This window comes from Lactuca sativa, chromosome 4 (assembly GCF_002870075.4).
Source record: "Lactuca sativa cultivar Salinas chromosome 4, Lsat_Salinas_v11, whole genome shotgun sequence".
NCBI lineage: Eukaryota > Viridiplantae > Streptophyta > Magnoliopsida > Asterales > Asteraceae > Lactuca > Lactuca sativa.
Genome location: NC_056626.2, coordinates 41089453 through 41109611, shown reverse-complemented (window position 1 = coordinate 41109611; position 20159 = coordinate 41089453). Strand labels below are relative to the sequence as shown.

At 33.4% G+C, this 20159-nt stretch overlaps 3 protein-coding genes across 3 annotated transcripts; 2 read left to right on the top strand and 1 right to left on the bottom strand.

The window, feature by feature from the left end:
- Nucleotides 1–4587: 4587 nt before the first annotated feature.
- On the top strand, nt 4588–6893 carry LOC111917810 (cytochrome P450 CYP749A22). The gene is made up of 5 exons (XM_023913453.3): nt 4588–5087; nt 5191–5414; nt 5512–5744; nt 5830–6199; nt 6297–6893. Exons 1-5 carry the CDS (start codon nt 4799–4801, stop codon nt 6723–6725), a joined length of 1545 nt encoding a protein of 514 aa, XP_023769221.1. The 5' UTR covers nt 4588–4798; the 3' UTR covers nt 6726–6893.
- A 3379-nt stretch (nt 6894–10272) lies between these two features.
- Nucleotides 10273–11770, top strand: LOC111917811 (uncharacterized). The gene is made up of 4 exons (XM_023913454.3): nt 10273–10431; nt 11119–11222; nt 11314–11458; nt 11549–11770. Exons 1-4 carry the CDS (start codon nt 10413–10415, stop codon nt 11584–11586), a joined length of 306 nt encoding a protein of 101 aa, XP_023769222.1. The 5' UTR covers nt 10273–10412; the 3' UTR covers nt 11587–11770.
- Nucleotides 11771–13748: 1978 nt separating this feature from the next.
- LOC111917812 (cytochrome P450 CYP749A22) lies at nt 13749–16340 on the bottom strand. Its single transcript, XM_023913455.3, has 5 exons — nt 15868–16340; nt 15571–15794; nt 15230–15462; nt 14738–15113; nt 13749–14288 (listed from the first exon to the last, which is right to left on the bottom strand). The coding sequence occupies exons 1-5, from the start codon at nt 16139–16141 to the stop codon at nt 13860–13862; spliced, it is 1536 nt and encodes a 511-aa protein (XP_023769223.1). The 5' UTR covers nt 16142–16340; the 3' UTR covers nt 13749–13859.
- Between the last annotated feature and the right edge of the window lie 3819 nt (nt 16341–20159).

Below are 20159 nucleotides of genomic sequence, written 5' to 3'. Positions count from 1 at the left end.
AAAACCCAGAGAAATTTGTGGCAAAAATCAAAATCCCAAAAGTTTCCTGTTCACCAACTTTTTAACAATTAATAGTATATATAATTGAAAATCCGATGAACCATAGTGATGGGTTTCTTGTTGGAAGCTCACTTAGTTCTAATGATGGGGTCACTTTTAGTTCTTAGAGCTAAATACATAATGATCTTTTGAGAAAATCTCCAACTATTTATCAAACACATTATTCCAAAACTAAATTAGGTTTTTCAACTTACTCTTGAATGTATTAGTATTCATCAAAAAACTCTATGCATTGTTTTGATGTACTTGATCTATTATTATTGGATTATATGGAAATACCTCTTCAAATAGAAAAACATTATTTGATTCTAATTTGTTTGGATATTGGTGATTGAGAGCCTTTTGACTTGTGCTAATTTATCTAGGAGGGATATGGAGATTCCTTCTATCATGTGTCATTTATGTGATAATGGTGTGGAGTCTGTTTCTGTCACACCCCCAAACCAGAACAATGGAAACGTCTAGGGGCGGATGACTTCATGTACAGTATCATAACGATTAAATATGAATGAAACATAGCAACCAAACATCATACATTACAATATACCAACATTCATTGTTTTACAAATTGTATTTGTCTATCAATTACACAAAAATAACATAAAGCATGATTGCTCAAAAGGTAGTAAAGTAATCCAAATCTGAGGCTCGAGTGCCTGTTCACTGAGTCCCTGAGAATACATGTCATTTTAAAAAGCGTCAACATAGAATGTTGGTGAGTTCATAAGCATGTTTGTAGGAAAAACTTTGTAATATATTTTCTTACAATAAGTGTAAAACTCCAAAAAAAATCCAATATTTTCAATAAAAAGTAGTTTGTGAGTTTCGTTCCAAAACCGTGTATAATTGCATGCACGTCCTTTATTATCCTTTATTTGTATTTGAAAAGAGTGCATCCCCAGAAAATCTTATATTTTTTGTATATAAAAGTGTTGTGGTCTTAAAGCCCTAAGACCGGAGTGGTGAAATCAGATTTCAAAGTATACGAAGCATAGCTTGGTGTTTTGTGAAAACTAGTTAAGTTTAAATTCTTCGTAAATTCCAATAATGTGGTTATTCTCTGTGTGTCTCTTCCTTGTAGAGTAATGATGAATAAATCCAGAAAATCCTATATTTCCTGTATATAAAGGTGTTGTGGTCTTAAAACCCTAAGACCCAAGTGGTAAAATTAGTTTACAAAGTATATGAAACATAGTTTGGCATTTCTTTTAACAAAACTAACGAAGTAAAGCTTCCCATAAATCAAATGGTGTTGTTATTCCCTATGTGAGTCGCTACAACCATGCTTGATATGACTGATATGCCTGTCATGACGTTTCCAGGCGTCGCTTGTTTAAGGTAAGATATTTTTCACCCTAGACGACTGGCCTTTCTAACAATAGTGAGCAGCTCAGGTGTGGGGTGTCATCCCCGTATAGATCTATACACAAATTCTAGCTCTCCCTCCAAGAGACTCTGGTTATAACTAACATGACTTGTCGCGTACACTAGGTAGGTACGACGAAAGGAGAGTCTCACAAGAGCCTTAACAGATTTACGTAAACTATGATTTCTCTTTCTTGTAAAACGACTTCAGTGTATCTGGTGTAATTGAAAATATTTATATAATAAATTATATAATTACATTAAATTATCATGTCTAGGTGTTTTCAAAAGGTTACAACCTTTAAAACTTACATCTAAACACAAGTATAAGCACTTTTCGTAAGTTAAAACAATTTTCTGGTTTTTGGATTTTTTGTTCCTTTTTTTAGAAAAATTATAGAAAAATTATCGTAAGTCTAAATTTGGATCCGTAAATTCTGGGAGTTTGGAAATTGAGTCTACTTTGTTCATAATTTTTCCCATAATTTTTAATGCCCTCAAACCAGTGTGAAATTGTTCATTTTCACAGACTGGTCTAAGATTATTTCTAAAATGATAGGAAGTATTGTAAAAATCGCCAAAAATTATAGAAAAATCGTACGAACGCGTGAGAGTAGTCATTTGAAAGGTATAAACATGATCTGTTTGCATATTAAACGGTTTTGAAAAATATTGAGTTTAAGATGATCGAAATAGTCCGTAACTAGACCAAAACTTTTCTGTTGAAAGCTGCTTTTTGAGTTTAGGTTATACATGTTTGAACACAACATTCATTTTTGTTATCTTTAAGTGTATAATCCCAGATCTACAAGTATCCATACAATATATATGTTAACAAACACTTTTCTCATAATTTTATGAAGATCTATGTGATAAACTTCATGTTCAAGTAAAAACCCAAAAGTTAAACACACAACACAATGGTCCATGCAATTATCCAATGGTTAACCGAAATTATGACTTGTATTCCCCCCCCCCCCCTAAAGAGTATGAAAACATGAAAAATAGTGGGGTATGAAGCTCACCTTGAGGTTTTTGAGATGTAGATGAAGAAGAAGAAGAGTCTTTGAACCTAGTTTGAGTTTTTGATGAGATCTTCGAAGTGAGGGGGTTCTAGGAAGCATAATACGAAGATGGTGTTGTATAAGGAATGATCTTAGTAGATTATGTAAAAAACGTCATAAGTTTGATAGGATCGTACCAAAAGTACAATGCTTGAAGAAAACTTCTTGGAAGAACACACCTAACCCACAAAATTTTAGGAGGAAAATATGAGAGTTCCTTAAGAAAAACAAGAGAGATAGAGAGCAAATGAAGTGAGTGTTTCAATGGAGAGAGAGCCTTGGACGATTTTTAGAGAGGAGAGAAGAGAGAGATTAGAGGGTTAATAGTTGTTGGTTAACACATGTTGCCTAAATGTATGAAATGCAATTACTTGGTTGTATGTGATACAAAAGTGAGGTGTCACATTTAACTTAATCTATTTCTCTTTTTTTATGTATAGATGGGCCAACCCACCCAAGAGAAGTCCTCGGCCCAAGGGGTGGCCCAAGAAAAGTAGCTCGACTTTTGGTTTGGCCCAATAAGGGTTTTCGGCCCATTAAGGCTTAATAAATAGTTTTTGGTTTGAAGGCCTAAAAAAATATAAATATTCGGCCCACTAAGGCCCATGCGGGTGTTTTTGGCCCAAAATATTATTTAATAAAACTTTTTGGCCCATTAGGACCCAAAAGAGAGTTTTCGGCCCAAATAGTAGGTCCATCAACGAATTGCGGTCCATTAATGCGAAAAAATAAGGTTTTCGGTTTCACAAGACCCATTGAAGAGATATCGGCCCAAAAAGGCCCAAAGGAGAATTCTTGGTCCAAAAAGGGGGTTTGGACCGACAATTCTTGGACTAAGGCCCAAAAATGATTGGATTTGGCTTATTGGATCGAGTTTTTGGGTCTTCACGTGGTTGCATCGACTTGAATGACAATGTACGCAAGTATGAACTTAGTATCATTGACGTTTGAATTTCACTAAATGAAATGTTACAAGATTACACAATGAGTTTTTCTTGTACAAGGGCCAACTTCCTAACCCAAATTTGTTAGTTGTGACAGTTTCTCACTTGTTCTTTTCGTGTTCTATAGTCATGTCATTGATTTTGCAGGTGTTTAGGTGGTGGGATTTCAAGATCTCGTTGTTGACGTCTTATGATGATTGGTTATATTTGTTTGCTTCAAGTTGTTTAAAGAAGGAGGTTATCGTGATTCCATAATGATTCTTTGTTTGGAACTCATGTTTTAAAGAATCCTTTGTTATTTGATTCTATTGTGTTCTAGTCATATTTTGTCTTATAATAGACGTAGATCCTCTATAAATTGGGTTGGTTGGTTACAAAACCCAAAAAACGCTATTATGTAATTGGTTTTTGTTGTTTGGAATTCTATCCTTTTTATTGGATTTCTTCGATTCAAAAAAATATTATTTGATTCTAAGTTTGCAAACAAGAAATCTATATATATTTTTGTTGAAAACACAAACGATTATGATACTATTTTATAAATTTTTGTTCAATTGATTCGATTCAAGTTATTGTGGAAAGATAACACATAAATCTTGAATTCTCATGTTGTGGATTTTCCAATATAAAAAAATTGTTTTCAAAAGAACAAAGGACATTATTTTAAGAAAATCATATAAAATTCATAATTTATCTGAATGAACTGATTTAAACAGGAAATGATTACAACTTCCATGTTTTAAGTTTTCCAAATATTTAAATCAACATGCATTAAAAATAACAGTTTGACCATATTATCTTTAGAAAAATCTAGTAAAATTCATAAAGGTGCAACATAAAGATTTAGAAATATAATAATGAATATGTGTTTAAGCAAATAACAAAACCAACACTTAATTTGTGTCATTGGGTGCATGGACCACGCTCAATAATGGTGTGATTGTCAAGAAAAGTACAATAATGAGTAATGACTATTTCATATTCATAAATTCTTAGAAAATTTGAAGATTCCCTCGCCAAAACAATAAGCAAGAGTAGATATGATATATATATAAAAGTGCCATTAAAAATAAAATAAATTTCTTGTCAAAAACAAATAGACAAATCAATATACAAAAATGAAATATCATATAAATAAATATTCGTCCTCAAATTCCATTCACAAAATCACCAAGAGATTTAAACACGTAACTTTTGAACATCTTATCATATGGCGACTAGTTTTGGTCGATCACTAAACATCAACTATGTGAAAATTATTCAGTTTTACGGTGGTGCATATATAACAGCATTATTATGCTCTGTTATAAGTTGCTCATCACTGCTAAAAGAATTCTGATTTCTGCACCTGGTTGACGGGTTAAAATGGGTCCACTGATCGGATATCTAGTAGGTTTTCCAGCCAGTTTTCTGTTTCTGTACGTTATAATGATGATTGTTAAGTTTCTTCACAAAGTGTGGTGGATGCCTATCCGTATACAACATGCCATGAGATCTCAAGGAATCAAAGGCCCTTCTTACATGTTCTTCCATGGAAACACCAAAGAGATCTCGAACATGCGATTAATATCCATGGGTCGACCCATGGATCATTTATCCCACGAAATCTTCCCCAGAATTCTACCTCATGTTCATTCATGGGTGAACTTATATGGTAACTTCATATCCATTCATGATTCATGTATTAAACTTTCATCATCTTGTTGCTAATTAATTAGTTTGTCGTGTTTTGTTTGGAAATTTTTGTTTAATTTTAGGAAGGAATTTCTTGAATTGGTATGGTCCTCAAGCTCAATTGGTGGTTACAGAAGCTGAACTTATCAAAGAAATATTATACAATAAAGATGATGTTTACCCAAAAATCGAACTGGAAGGCCATGCAAAGAAGCTGTTAGGAGATGGTCTCTCTTCAACCAAAGGTGATAAATGGTCTAAGCTTCGAAAGCTCGCTAATGGTGTCTTCCATGCCGAAAGCTTAAAGGTAACTAACTGCTCATTTACTTCCATATTCTCCATGAAAAGATGAGTTTTTCCAGTAGAAACATGCATGTGTACTAATGGAAGTTTGGAGTATGTAGAGCATGATTCCAGCGATGATTTCTAGCACTGAAACAATGCTTGAAAGGTGGAAAGAGTACAACGGGAAAGAAATCGAAGTGTTCCAAGAATTCAGAATATTAACATCCGAAGTCATTTCCAAGACTGCTTTCGGAAGCAGTTATTTAGAAGGGAAGAAAATCTTTGATATGTTGATGAAGTTAACACTGATTGTTTCAAGAAATGTGCATAAAATCCGGCTTCCTGGCATCAGGTTAATCGATCTTTACAAAAGCTTATGATCAAATGAATCTTTAGAGATAATTAAACATGTAAAACTACTTGATTTGTTCTTGAAGCAACTTGATCAAGACCAATGATGACATAGAATCAGAGAAACTTGAACAAGGAATCAAAGATTGCATCGTTGAGATCATACAGAAACGAGATCAAGAAAGAAACTTGAAAACAATCAGAAGCGATTTTCTTGGAGAACTACTTGAAGCTTCTCGTGATAAAGATGATCTTAAACGGATCTCTTTAGATGATATGGTGGACGAGTGTAAAACATTTTATTTTGCTGGACATGAAACAACCACATCTTTACTTGGATGGACTATTCTTCTTCTATCAATGCATCAAGATTGGCAAGAAAAAGCTCGGAAAGAAGTTTTCGAGTTCTTTGGAGAAACAAATCCTAATCAAGATTCAATCACAAGACTCAAAACAGTAATTATAAAACAAAACCCTTCATTTTTTCTTTCTATTTAACACAAATGTTCAGTAAAATATATCAACCATCTTTCTTTTATATGTTGTTAATTAGATGAACATGATCGTTGAAGAATCTTTAAGACTATACCCACCAGTTCCCGCTATAAAGAGAAAAGTGGCGAAAGAAGTTAGATTAGGGGAGATGACCCTTCCAGCGAACATGGAGCTTTATATTTCGCCATTAGCGATTCACCATGACCCTAGAATATGGGGAGACGATGTTCATATGTTTAAGCCAGATAGGTTTGAAGGGGGCATAGCTAAAGCAACTAAGAACACACCAGCAGCATTCTTGCCATTTGGGTTTGGACCAAGGACTTGTGTAGGATTAAATTTCGCACTGGTGGAAGCCAAGATTGCACTTGTGATGATTTTGCAGAGATTTAGGTTTAAATTGTCATCAAATTACGTTCACTCTCCTGTTCAACTTTTTATGGTTAGACCCCAGCATGGAGTTCAGATCTTTCTTGATGCCATTTAACTGAAAACTCAAAATCGACAATTAAGATGTGAATGTGTGACTTTATTTGTTGTTTTAAGAAAGGTTGTCGTGGGTCAAATGTCAAGAAGAACTTGCCCATGAGGGATTTTAATTTTCGCATGATTGAAATTGAATGTGCAAATGTGTTTATACTTTTGATTGCTTGTTCTTTGATGGTATTTCACTATTTTGTATGGAGTAACCGGGAAAAACTTATAAGCCCAACAAATATTCCAAACCGTTTAAAAAAATCTCAATTATATTTTGTCTGTTCAATAAGATCAAACGAGCTTAACTTTTTGTCAAAAAAACTCAACTAACTTACACTTTTGTGTAATTATCATTAGGGTCAACCAACTAATGAAAGTCAACGAATGACATGGCTTATGATGTGAAATTAAATATTGGGAAAATGACTTGTAAGAACAACGAAATTCCGAAACAGTTCAAAAAACCTCAATCATGTTTTGTGTGTTAAAAAAAATCTCAATGAACTTAACGTTTTGTCTAAAAACTCAACGAACTTACGTTTTTGTTCAATTCTCATTAGAGGCAACTAGATTCATTAGGTATACAATTATTTGGCAAATGACATGTCTTTATATTTAATGACATGGAATAAACATATTAGAATTGCCAGTTATATATCGATTTAGGGCTTGGAGAAAAGAAAAACGAACAGCGTCTGTGATCTCTTGTATTGGCTACTTTTTCTTCTTCCTCTCAATCGTTGATGTCCAACTCAACGTCTACAAAAGAAGATATTTGATGATGCAAACTCTTGTGAATGTGGACGCCCTTCTTAGATTTGGACATTCAGGGTTTGTTCGGACAGATAGATAAGTGTAATTGAAAGTTTATCATATCATATCCATCTTCTATCTTTTATCTATCTGTATGGTTCATTAAAAAACAATAACTTATTAGCACAATCATCTAATAGGGACCATTTTTAAAAATTAGAAAACACTCTTTTTACACAAACATCATACGCTTGGACTAAACAGTGTGGGCAACGCCCACAACGTTTTTCTGACGTGGCATCTCCTCAACGCCATGGTAACGACGAAACACCGCCCCACCCATTTCGTTTACGTCCGTTGTGAGCCAAGTTGTTACCCTTCGTTTTCCCCATAACGTTTCATAACGAGTATAACGGTCCATTTTTTGACTGTTGGAGAATGGTTAATACGTTAAAAAAATTAATTTTTTTTTTATTTTACATATAAATACACATACAAACATAAGATTTTAACCACACAATCTTTTCTCATCTTCATTCTATTTTCAACGTTCAGGAAAAAAAATCACTTTTCCTTTCAACCAAATATGGAGAAAAACTTGAACATCCCGTCTCCAAACACAAACACATCCATCCCGATGGGTTTCGCACAATACAGAAGTTATATGAACATGTTCACCTCAAACTCACCCCCAATGCAATTTCCTACACCCCCTTACATGCAGCAAAACCTAAATTTTCAACAAAACCTTTTCAATGCTTTCACTTCCATGCATCAAACAACCACACAACCACCACCAGAAATTGTTCCTGAAACACAAGCGGGAAGCAGTCGAAAAGCGAAAGTGAAAGGAAAAGGGAAAAGGAAAGGGAAGGCAGTTGCGGATATGGAAGAAGATCATCCACTATGGTGGTGGACACCGGAGGAGGAGTATGCTTTGGCGATGGTGTGGTGTTGGACTTTAAAGAATCCAACTGTAGGAAATGATATGAGAAGAGTTTGGTTTTAGGAAGTCGTGCTCGGCAAATTCCACACGCTTATGAAGAAAGAGACATATCGCATTAATATCGATATGCTTAGCAGCAAGTGGACACTGATCAGTCGTCGGTGCACCAAGTTTAATGGATTTTCATGAGACTAGAATCGCAAAGGCAAAGTGGTGCGAATGATTTTGATGTTTACAAAGCCACGAGGGAACAATATCAAGTGGAAATGGAGCATGCTTTCGAGTTTGAAAAAATATAGGAGATTGTTAGGCTAGATCCAAAATGGAATAAGACGTTAACATCAGAGGAGGCACAATCAAAGAGGTCTCGCAATTCTAGTTCGTTTGACGTTTCCAACGCACGAACGAACGTTGACCTCAACGCAGGCACAGATGATATCCCCAACGACATCAAAGAGATCTCCCCCCCCCCCCCCCTCCCCCCCAATTTTGACCGGTCGGACGCGACAAAGCGAAACGTGCTCAACGTCGTGCAGACGAAATTGATAGAATGGCACAAGAGTTGGCGGAAATGAAAACAAAGTTCGACCAACACAATCTGATCACCCAACAAAAGGTTGATGTGCAACTTGAGCACTTGGAGTTTCTTCGTAAGCAAGCAGAGAAAGATTAGATGGCGAAGGATTTAACAATTCTCCAGGCTAGTGAAGCAAATATAGGACCACAAGAAGTGCTAGGGCTCCAGAAAATCAAGTACAAAACCGAAAGACAATATTTGGATGACTAGTTGATCGGTTTTTAGTTTTTAGAACATTTTTTTTTGTTTTGTTTTTTGTTTTGTTTTCGTTTTTGTTTTGTTTTGTTTTTTTTGTTTGTTTTTTGTTTTTTTTTTTTTGCTTTCAACATTGTTTTTTTTTGTGTAATTTTTTTTAAGTTTTTTAATGTTATGGTTAATCTAAGAGTTAATTAAATTGCATGTTTCGTTTTTTTATTAATCCAATGTGATTAAAAAATATATATTAGAAAAAAACAATCAAAAATAAAGAAATTGAAAAAAGTAAAAAATACCAAAAAAATAACAAATAAACAAAAAATGATGACATGGAAAATTAAAGATGTTATAACAAGTTGCACGTTTCCTCCATTTGATTTTATAATACCATTTTGACCTAAGATATGAGATGATATTTTTTGAATGTGATAACACTCATTTACCAATGATTAAAAAACCGATTTTTTAGTTCGACCACCGGATCAACCGGTTTCTATATTTTTCTTGTTTTTTCCTATATATATATATATATATATATATATATATATATATATATATATATATATATATATATATATATATATATATATATATATATCATGAATTTGATGTTTACAAATTCAAACATTAAAAATACATATAAAAATAAGTTTTAAATGAATTCAAATACATTAAAATAACATATAACCATAAGTTAGTTTTACATCAATCTATATACGTCAAAGAAAAAGTATAATACCAAAACCAAATATAATTTTAGATGAATATAAAATATTAAAAAACTTTATAATATTTATCATATGTTTTTATTTATATAAAACTAAATAGATATGAAAAAAAAAAAATAACCAAAGTTTATTATGTAAATTGTTTTTTTTTTCATATGTTTTATTCACCGGTTCAATCGATTTATTTTGAACGGTTCAACCGATTTTTTTTTTCTAAAATCAGTCAGTTCAATCCGGTTCAAAAATAAATATAAACCCAATCATAATTAAATCGTTCCCTATCCTGGTACCGGTCCACAAGGTTTTTAAAACATTGTCATTTAGTAGTTACCCACACCCCCCACACCCAGGTCTTACCTAAAGCCAATAAAAATTAGCCACGTAAGATTTTAATTTTTATCCGGACTTTTAAAATAATCTCCTCCCAAAACTTGACGCACAAACCATTGTGCGTGAGAAGACCGAGGAAGAAGACTCTCGAATTGGGTAAAATCTTCAATGGCTTACGTCGAAAGAGGTGCGTCCGCTAAGACATCAGTTTTCATAATTGCTTTATCAGATTATGTTTTGTCTATCTATGAATATTTGAATTGATGATCTTTGAATTTCTTGTTTTTTCGTGGCGGAAATCTTCCTCAATTGTTGATAATTTGTTTAAAATCAAATTTCCCCGATCTGGTATTATGAATAATTAGGTTGACTCGAAATTGGGAACCCTTAGTCTCTGATCCTAATTCTACTTTATAAGGATTGGATTAATGCTCTTCTGGAGCATTTGATTTCGTAAATTGGTAAAGTACGAAGTTACATCCTTTGTTAGGTCCTCTTTATCATATTCGTACCTAGGTTAAAATTACATTACGATCCTGAATTTTCTGAAAGGTCATTGGATTTGATAGTCTGATAGAAATCTTAAAAGTTCGGAGAAATTAGGGTTTGTCAATAGTAAATTGTTTACTATTTGGGACACGATGCTGATTAATTTCTCCCAAGTTCTCATTCAATTAAATTTGGATTATACCTGTCGATCGTCATTCGTGTTTATCCTAATTACAGCTGCTAGATCCATTGTACGAAATTTATCTCCTGTTTATTACATTTTCTAAATCAATATGCTTGATTCACATTAGATTATGTTTCAACATACAAGTATTATATACGGGTTGAATTTGAACTTACAGTTACTTTTTGTTTGATTCTTCAGGCGTAGTGAAATCCAATCGATCCTTATGGCGTCTGAGAACAATCACTGATTTCTTTTGGGCAATCATCAATTTCATTTCTGTTTTCTTTGCTACTATGTTTTCGGTAATCTTGATTCTTGAAATTCATCACCATATGAAATGCTAAATTGCTAATAAAACTTCTCACTCAATATGCAATGCATTTGTAATTGTAGATGGAGAAATCTGATGGGTATAAGAAACAATCCGGCTCCGGGAAGAAATGGGATGGTGGTGGCCCCGGTGGCGGCCCATACGGTGGTGGTGGTGGCCAACGTGGGCCGCCACGTGGACTAGACAATGTTAGAGGCATAGACCACAGTATGTTATTTACTTTTTTCAATTTTTTTTTTCTATGACATGATTTATTTATTAATTCTGACATTATTGATATTATCTTTCTCTCTGTAGACTCGCTTCCGGCCTGTGGGTCCTGCTGTGGTGGTTAACAGGTATAGATATAGATATAGATATGCTGATGACATAATCTTGCTCTTGGTATTGTCAAGTGAAAACAATAAAGTTCTGTAAGAAGTTTGTGTTTTGTGTTATTATGAAAAGTGTTTTGAAGGTTCTAAGAATATTATGTGATTACATTTTTATATATCCAAATGTGAAGTCATATGTTCCATTTTTTTTCCTCCCTAACATTGATTATATCAAATAGTATCATAACAATGAAAGATTCTATATGATATGTCCAATGTGAATTGATCTCAAAAAATCCCTCGTTACTGCTCAAAGGAGCAGTAATAGGTAGGGATGACAGGATTTGAACCCGTGACATTTTGTACCCAAAACAAACGCACTACCAAGCTGCGCTACATCCCTTCCATTGGTCTACAGTGTCATTGTAGAGAATTTTTGTCTTGTTTTTCATTCGGACCTTTCAATTCATAGATGTAGATCTCGGACCTATGAATGGGGATATTCCTGAAACTGACAAACAAAAAAGGAAGTGAGTTAGACAAAAAAAGAAGCAACTTGGACAAAAAGAAACGAAGTGGCTTAGACAAATCTTTTTTGTCGATAACCTCAGACCAATCAATTACTTCCATTTTTTTTTCCAAATTGTTTTTTCAAAGAAACCTATCCATCTATGTCCGAATATCAATTTGGAAGTGTTTAATGTCACTGTATTTCAATCAAATGTCTGATTTTATATCCTAATATCGATTATACTTCACAATTACTACCTGTGCTCAAGTGTTTATTAGATTTAAGTAAAAAAATAATTTTTTTTCTCAAAATTCCAGAATTATTCATCGGATTTTTGACTTGTTTTTGAAATTTCAGATTATTTATTTATTTATTTGAACTCCGAAATTTTAGTTCGAAATCCAAAATGTTGGTCTAGAATTCAAAAGTTTTAGTGCGATATATATATATATATATATATATATATATATATATATATATATATATATATATATATATATATATATATATATATATATATATATATATATATATAGTGATTAGATTATTTAATTTTCTTATTAATATAACTTAAAAATAAGTAATAAAAGTTGAACTAGGGTAAAATAGTATTTTTAGATTGAATATGTGATAACATGAAATTACAACAACCATCCATACATCTCTTGGAAACTACCGACACCATTCACATCAAAAATTAAAAATGCAACTTTTGATCAAGTACATGGATTATTTATATAATTTTGTCTTTTTAAATTAAAGTGAGCTAAGCTATGATTTGTTAAGTTTTGTTTGACAAAATAGGCATCATGTTTAGGCTTGATTGACAAATCGGGTCGAGCTCGAGTTTGTAGATTATTAATAAGGCGAGCTCGAGTCTCATTTGAAAGACTCAGAGCTTGTGTTTTATAAATTTTAACAAACAGAGATCGAGCATGATTAGGTTTTAGGATCATTTTGGCTTGTTTACACCCTTACCCTGATGTCTGAACAATATAATCATCATTAGATTATACTCTCATATGAAAGCGGGATGAGCTTTGAGAGAAAAGGTAAAAAAAAATATTGTATATAACATTGTTGGCATATCAAGGCGTAAATAAGCATTTAACCCTAAGCCAACAAAATTTATACTTAAAAGTGACTTATGGTAAAGTCATACGTCCATATGTTTAACGAGACTGAAATCCCAACCCGCATATTAATAGAAAAACCAAGTATTGTTAAGCCAAGGCCATGTAAACCGCATGGACCACATATTCAATTATTACACACAAAATTTGGTCCACCAAAATCTAAAATATTTGAGTCACATTATGATAATGATTGCATATTTATTCATAAAAAAGGTACGATCAAACTAATCATTGCTTTTAGATATATGATGTTTATTGAGTGGTCCATCCATGATCGCACTCGTTACCAAAAAACACATCCTTTCATCATCCATGAATATCGGTTTACGATTTGATTAAGAGATAACTATAAAATACCAATGTCATATCAATAGTACTACAATAGTATATAATAGTGCACTCATGAGTCATAGTGATGTTAAAGGACAAATATACTCTTATAATAATTTATTAAAAGAAAAAAAAAGTTGAATCATTTGGCTATCTTTTATAATTTATAGAGTTCGAAGTATGCAGGAAATGGATTTAACAATATCTTCATCACCGATCCTTATAACAATTTCTTATTAATAAACAATAAACACAATTACATCTTACAAACATAACAATCAAAACACATAATAACACAAACAAAATCCAATCATTATTCAAACCTTATGAGGAATAACTTGAACACCTTTCTTTGGGGTGAGTATAAACACATCAGCTGGAAAATGAACATAATTACTCGAAAGACTCAACCTATAACGCTGCAAGATCATCGAAAGTGCAATTTTTGCTTCATTTGTAGTAAAATTTAAACCAACACAAGTTCTAGGCCCCATCCCAAAAGGCAAAAATGCTGCAACATTGTTCTTGGTAGCTTTCGCGACACCATTAGCGAATCTGTCGGGTAAAAAACAATGAACATCTTTGCCCCATATCTCTTCATTGTGATGAAGTGCAAGAATTGAAACGAAAATATTTATTTTAGCAGGAAGAGTAAGGTTTCCGAGTTTGATCTCCCTCTCTACTTTTCTTGTCATTGTAATCACAGGAGGGTATAGCCTAAGTGACTCATTGATCACCATGTTCATCTGCATTTTCAAGAAATTTACAATTTACAATTTAAAAAATCGGTTTAATTTTGATGTGAAGCATATTTGAGGATCTAGCAAAAGCATTTATTGATAAATGGGGATGACAAAATTGTAGAAATAGACAAAACCTCAAACATGCATAGTTTTTTATTAGTTAGGAGTTTCGAAAACCATTTTATATGAACAGAAAGTTCTCAACGAGTCGGAGCTTCATGTGATTTTGTTTTTCAAAAAAAAAAACATGTGATTATATATCTACTTAGTGTGTTCATTTTAAATTTCTAAAATCCGGCAATATTTATATTTAGTAAATTTAGCTTCGTTGATTGTGAACTTTTAGACACCGCGAAATCAATAAATGATTTCCTTTTATGAAACTTGATCACTTTGTTGTATTTAATTTCATTATGTGTCAAATTTAGACAGAAATGAAACAATTTTCTTACAGTTTTAAGTCTTGCGATGCCATCTGAAGTTGGGGTTTCGCGACCAAATAACTCGAGGACTTCTTCTCTTACTTTTTCTTGCCATTCTTGATTGGTTGCTAAAAGGAAAACAGTCCATGAAAGCAAGTTTGTGGTTGTTAGATGTCCAGCACCATATATCGCTTTGATTTCATCGATCATTTGTTCTATTGTGATCTTCTTCTTTTCATTAAAATCGTTAGCAATTTTCACAAGTTGTCCAAGATAATCACTTCCAAAATTACCAGCATCTTCGTCTGCATCCGCTTTTCTTTTCTCTACAATGTCTAGAATCGATCTCTTTATCGCCTTTTCAAGTTTTTCAGCTTCAATTTCATCATTCGTCTTCATTATCCAACTAAAAAACCATATGCAAATCATTCCAAAACACTTAGCGACAGATTTAGCGATCCGTTGCTAAACTATGGACATTAGCAACGGATTAGTGACCGAATTGAGATTCAATTTCCATACCTAATACCTGGAAAGCGTAATTTATAGATGTTTCTAACAGTTATTTCTGTTAGTTTCGCAACCATCTCAAATATATGCTTCCCTTCAACATAACTGCTTCCAAAAGCAGTTCTGGATATCACTTCAGTTGTTACTAGTCCAAATTCTTTATGCACATCGATTTCTTTACCTTCATAGTCCTTCCATTTCTCTACCATTTCCCCAATGCTTCTACTCATCTCAGGAATCATATTCTGTGAAACATATCATATTCATCCTAAAATCACTACTAAAAAACCAAGCATTAGCAACAGACGAATCCGTCGCTAAAAATTAAGACTTTGAAAATTGATGATGATCACCTTCAAGCTCTCGGCATGGAAAGTATGGTTAGCAAGTTTTCGAACTTTTGCCCATTTTTCACCTTCGTTAGTTATAAGAGCTTCACCTAATAACTTCTTTGCATACCCTTCCATGTCCATTTTAGGGTAAGCTCCTTCTCGGTTATTTAATATTTCCTTTATAAGCTCCGGTTCATTAACAAAAAGTTGTGCTTGAGAACCATGCCAATTTATAAAATTCATCCCTAGAAAGTACAAAAAAAATGTATAATCGTGTATATAAGTAACATTGGTTTATGTTTTTATAGAAAATTTTACCATAGGTTTTGATCCAGGAGTAGACATGTGGCTGAATTCGTGGAAATATATCATGTGATGTATCCATGGATTGGCTCATGGATTGGTTTCTCATGGCTGTGATTACTTTGGTGTTTCCATGAGGAAATGTAAATGGAAGACCTTTGATTCCTTGTGATTTCATCATCTTTTGTATTGTAATCGGAGTCCACCATGTGTTATTCAAATATGTAAAGAGAGATCGAAGGAGAAATAGACTTGATATGATGATTATAAGAACCAGAACTAGAGCCATGGTTTTGAAGATTTAGCTGTTTTTTTTTTTTTTGGAAAAAGATTTGATGCATTATTTATAAGGGATTTTAGTGTTTGGAATAAGGACAAAGACTTATGATCCATGGTGCATGACACCATCTGTTTTAACATATTCACGATCACTCTCTACATTGATTCAATTATTGCCCATATAGAATAACATTGTTGGCATCATTTGAAGCAAATTCAAATTCTTGTTATAATTCATTCCATAAGCATATGATCAAACACGCATTCTGTGTAACAAATTGGTAAGAATTTTGTTCCAAAAGGGTTTCACAAGGTTTGATTGATGAAGAAATGTGACTTTGGATGGATGAAGCAAGATAACAATAAATTATGAGATTTCAATCATTTGTACTAAAAATACTCCAAATTACAACCACAACTAGGTTTTTGTTGTTAAGCCTGGAATTTTAGGAACAAACAACTTGACTTAAATCTAATGATTTTTCGTTGAAATCATAAATCGAACCTATGAACACCAGATGAAAAAGGGAATCCCAAATCCATTATCCATCACAAACGTAGAATATGTAACTATACTGAATAAGAAAAATTATTAGGCTGGCCACGAAGGTCACGGAAGTAACCTCTAGGGTTAGCTTCAAAAGCAGCCCTTGGTAACATCAATGGAGATCTACCTGGTGCTATCATCATCATATATTCATCCGAATCTGATCTTCTTAAGCAGCACAAACACCGACCGAGTGAGCACAGGGCGTTGAAGCAGCGGATGAGAACGGCGGAGATGCACCAGAACAAGCAGTGGGAGACGCACAGGCACGTGATGAAGGCGGCGGCGGCTATGAGATAGGGTGCGGCGACGTCGAACCAGGGGCGAGGAGTGTCTGGTGGGAAATCCTTGTTGAATGCACCGGTCAGATACTGGAAGAAGTTGGTGACGGCGGAGACGATTTGATTTAAGATATCGTCAACGGTGATAGTCAACTTCTCCGGCAAGTCGTCCATGGTGCTCGTATTTGGGTGAACCTCCTTGGCGTCACATGAATCAGACCTAAACACATTTTTGGGGGTAAATCGTACATGTAGACCGCACAAAAGCGGTCTTGGACCCAGTCTCCAGTCCGGTATACTTTAGGCTAGTTTGGTTTTGTTTCCTTTTCGTTTGCTTGGATCTTTTTTATTTATTTTTTTTATTTTTTATTTTTTATTTTTAATTTCAGTTTCAATTTTTTGGTTCGGATCCATAAAGAGTTGTATTAGATGGGTAGTGGGTAGAAGTCTGTTGATTCCATAAATGGTTGGGTTAGGTTCTTCGATAGTTCATAAATGGAAGTCTAGCCATTTTGACCATTTTAGTATTTTACCCCTCTAGATATACTATAAAAAGGTGATTGTTGGATTTAATTTAAAATAATGGTTGTAACCCAATATTGTTATATCATTTTGTGAAACCCTCATGAGTCGATATTTGACAAACTTTGAAGCTAGGCGTTGTTTGACAGAGACTGTATGATTATAATCTGAATCAAATAAAGACTTTTAGTCGATGTTTGACAAACTTTGAAGTTAGGGGTTATTTGACAGAGACTGTATGATTATAATATGAATCAAATAAAGACTCTTAATGAATCTGCTAATAAAACATATTGTTTGGTTAAATTTTGGATGAATCATGGCTTCTTAATTTTGATGACGGTCATTTAACCGCTAAACTTGCATTGATTTACTTAGCTTACATTTGTGTTCGAACTCCTTAAATAACATGGAATTGAACCACCATCTTTTCATAGAGTTTTCTTGCTCCATATTTACATGAAAATACAGTAGATGAATCTCATGGAATAATAGATGATGTTGTTATCTTCTAAGGCTCGAAACAAATGATAATGTCGGTGGTTAGGTCGAAATCGAAGTTGAAGATGATAGTAGCAATAACTCTAAATTTGAACATATATCAACCTTGCTAATTATATTATCACATCTATGTATGTAGAGCTTCTCATGTTTTACCAATGTAATCAACACTACTAATTAACCTACAAAATGTTCATTTTGCTCATTTTCAATAGGCACCCAAAGTACCCAAAAAGAACTTCAAGGTTATATACCCTTATTCGACACTTATGTGCTCTATTTTCCAATCATCCTAGAACATTAAAATATAATTTGTTTACTACTATTACTAAGTCGATAAGTTGGTGCATAGAAATTCATATAGAATTAACATAATGTACCACGAATTTACAAATATAGCAAGATCTTCCTCCATAAGGTCATGTATAAAGTTCAAGTATAAACCTCTTATACATGATATGTATAAGATAACCTTTTGCGAACACTTCAGTTTCTAAAAGTAACGTAAATGTCAAATGCCCAGAAAAGCATCAACGTCAATAAATTAAGATGAAAGGGAAACTCTACAAATTGGTCAAAAAGAGTTGAAAGAAAATGATTTAGTGGAATGTCTTTTAATAAAGTAAAATCCATTCAAAATTCAAATTTAGATTCAAGAAAATGTGAATTAAAATGCATAGATGAAAAGCTAAAAACAAACATGAAAGAATAAAGACAAAACTGCAAAGTTTTGTCCTTGTGGTTTGCAAAAAATTTTGGATAGGGTCCAAAAAGTTTTCGACTTGGATGGAAGGTCCAAAATCAAGGTTTTTCTATGTTTTTGGTCCAAAAAAACTTGAAAAGACGGTTATACCCTTTTACTTTCTTTTTTATTTTTTTTCATTTTTTAGATACTATTTTAATTTAAAAAAAGAAAAGAAAATAACTCTCTCTCTCTCTCTCTCTCTCTCTCTCTCTCTCTCTCTCTCTCTCTCTCTCTCTCTCTCTCTCTCTCTCTCTCTCTCTCTCTCTCTCTCTCTCTCTCTCTCTCTCTCTCTCTCTCTCTCTCTCTCCTTGTGAAAGTCAACTAGGTACCACCCAAGCACCCATAAACACCACCACCACAGCCTCCCTGTCGTTCTTGGGGTTGTGCCACCGGGAACCACCCAACTCCACCCCCCTTCTTCCTTGGATTACCAACCAACAGCCCCCACCACCTTATTTTGGTGGTTTCCGTTCACCACCATCCTCTTCCTGCCCTCCTTCTCGTCGAGCTTATTAGAAACGAAGCAACAGAAGCCGTCGGAGCAGCCCCTTCCACCATATCGTCGTTGCTGTGAACCACTGTCGTCACTAGCCACTGCTTCCGTTGATCACATCTCCAACCAACCTCGTCACCCCTTGTGACCCCTGTAAGTCCGATTCTGAACCTTATTATTGTTTTCCTGTTCGATCAATCAAGAGGATTGACTGTTTAGTTCGTTCCTTACCTGCGATGTCTAAAAACACAGAAAAACCTTGATTTTGGATCTTCCATGCAAGTCGAAAACTTTTTGGACCCTATCCAAAGTTTTTTACAAACTACAAGGACTAAATTGCAGTTTTGTCAAGAATAAAAAAGTACATTTTAAATGAAAATAGAAAGCTATGGGTCGGGTAGCAAAGAAGAGTATTTTAAAAGTCACTAGTCGTTTCTATCTTGGTCGATTAGCGAGTATATGGTCTAGATTAAGAGTACTCGTATTTTGTAAATTTAAAAAATAATTAATTTTGGCAAAATTATACTATAACAAATATCATACGTTCAATAAATTTTATAACAAAAATAGATAAATATCATAAATGAATATATAGATTTTATTTAAAAAAAGGCAAACTTTCCGAGTTTGACTGTTTTTTTTTTTTTTTTTTGAGAAATTAAATTGTTTTCTACTTTTTATGTCTACAAATGTTCCTACCCAATTAAATTATGACAAGTGTCATCATTCCATATTTTTTTAACTAACGCATTAAGACCATATTAGGAATGTATCAAATAAAATTAAATTGAATGATGATTTGTCAATATTTCATTGGATAAGAATAATTTTAAGTATAAAATATAGGAGGTAATTTAATTTCTCTTTCTTTTTTTTTAATTGGACCAATTTTTCTCCAAATTTAACTTATTTTGAAAAAAATAGCATTCCAAATACTTG

Coding starts and splice junctions, on each gene's coding strand:
- LOC111917810 (XM_023913453.3), top strand. CDS start 4,799: ATGGGTCCACTGATCGGATATCTAGTAGGTTTTCCAGCCAGTTTTCTG. Junction 5,415..5,511: donor TCCATGCCGAAAGCTTAAAG/GTAACTAACTGC, acceptor TGGAGTATGTAG/AGCATGATTCCAGCGATGAT. Junction 6,200..6,296: donor CAATCACAAGACTCAAAACA/GTAATTATAAAA, acceptor GTTGTTAATTAG/ATGAACATGATCGTTGAAGA.
- LOC111917812 (XM_023913455.3), bottom strand. CDS start 16,141: ATGGCTCTAGTTCTGGTTCTTATAATCATCATATCAAGTCTATTTCTC. Junction 15,463..15,570: donor TCCATGCCGAGAGCTTGAAG/GTGATCATCATC, acceptor TATGTTTCACAG/AATATGATTCCTGAGATGAG. Junction 14,289..14,737: donor GCATCGCAAGACTTAAAACT/GTAAGAAAATTG, acceptor TTGAAAATGCAG/ATGAACATGGTGATCAATGA.
- LOC111917811 (XM_023913454.3), top strand. Junction 11,223..11,313: donor TCTTTGCTACTATGTTTTCG/GTAATCTTGATT, acceptor TTGTAATTGTAG/ATGGAGAAATCTGATGGGTA. Junction 11,459..11,548: donor TGTTAGAGGCATAGACCACA/GTATGTTATTTA, acceptor TTCTCTCTGTAG/ACTCGCTTCCGGCCTGTGGG.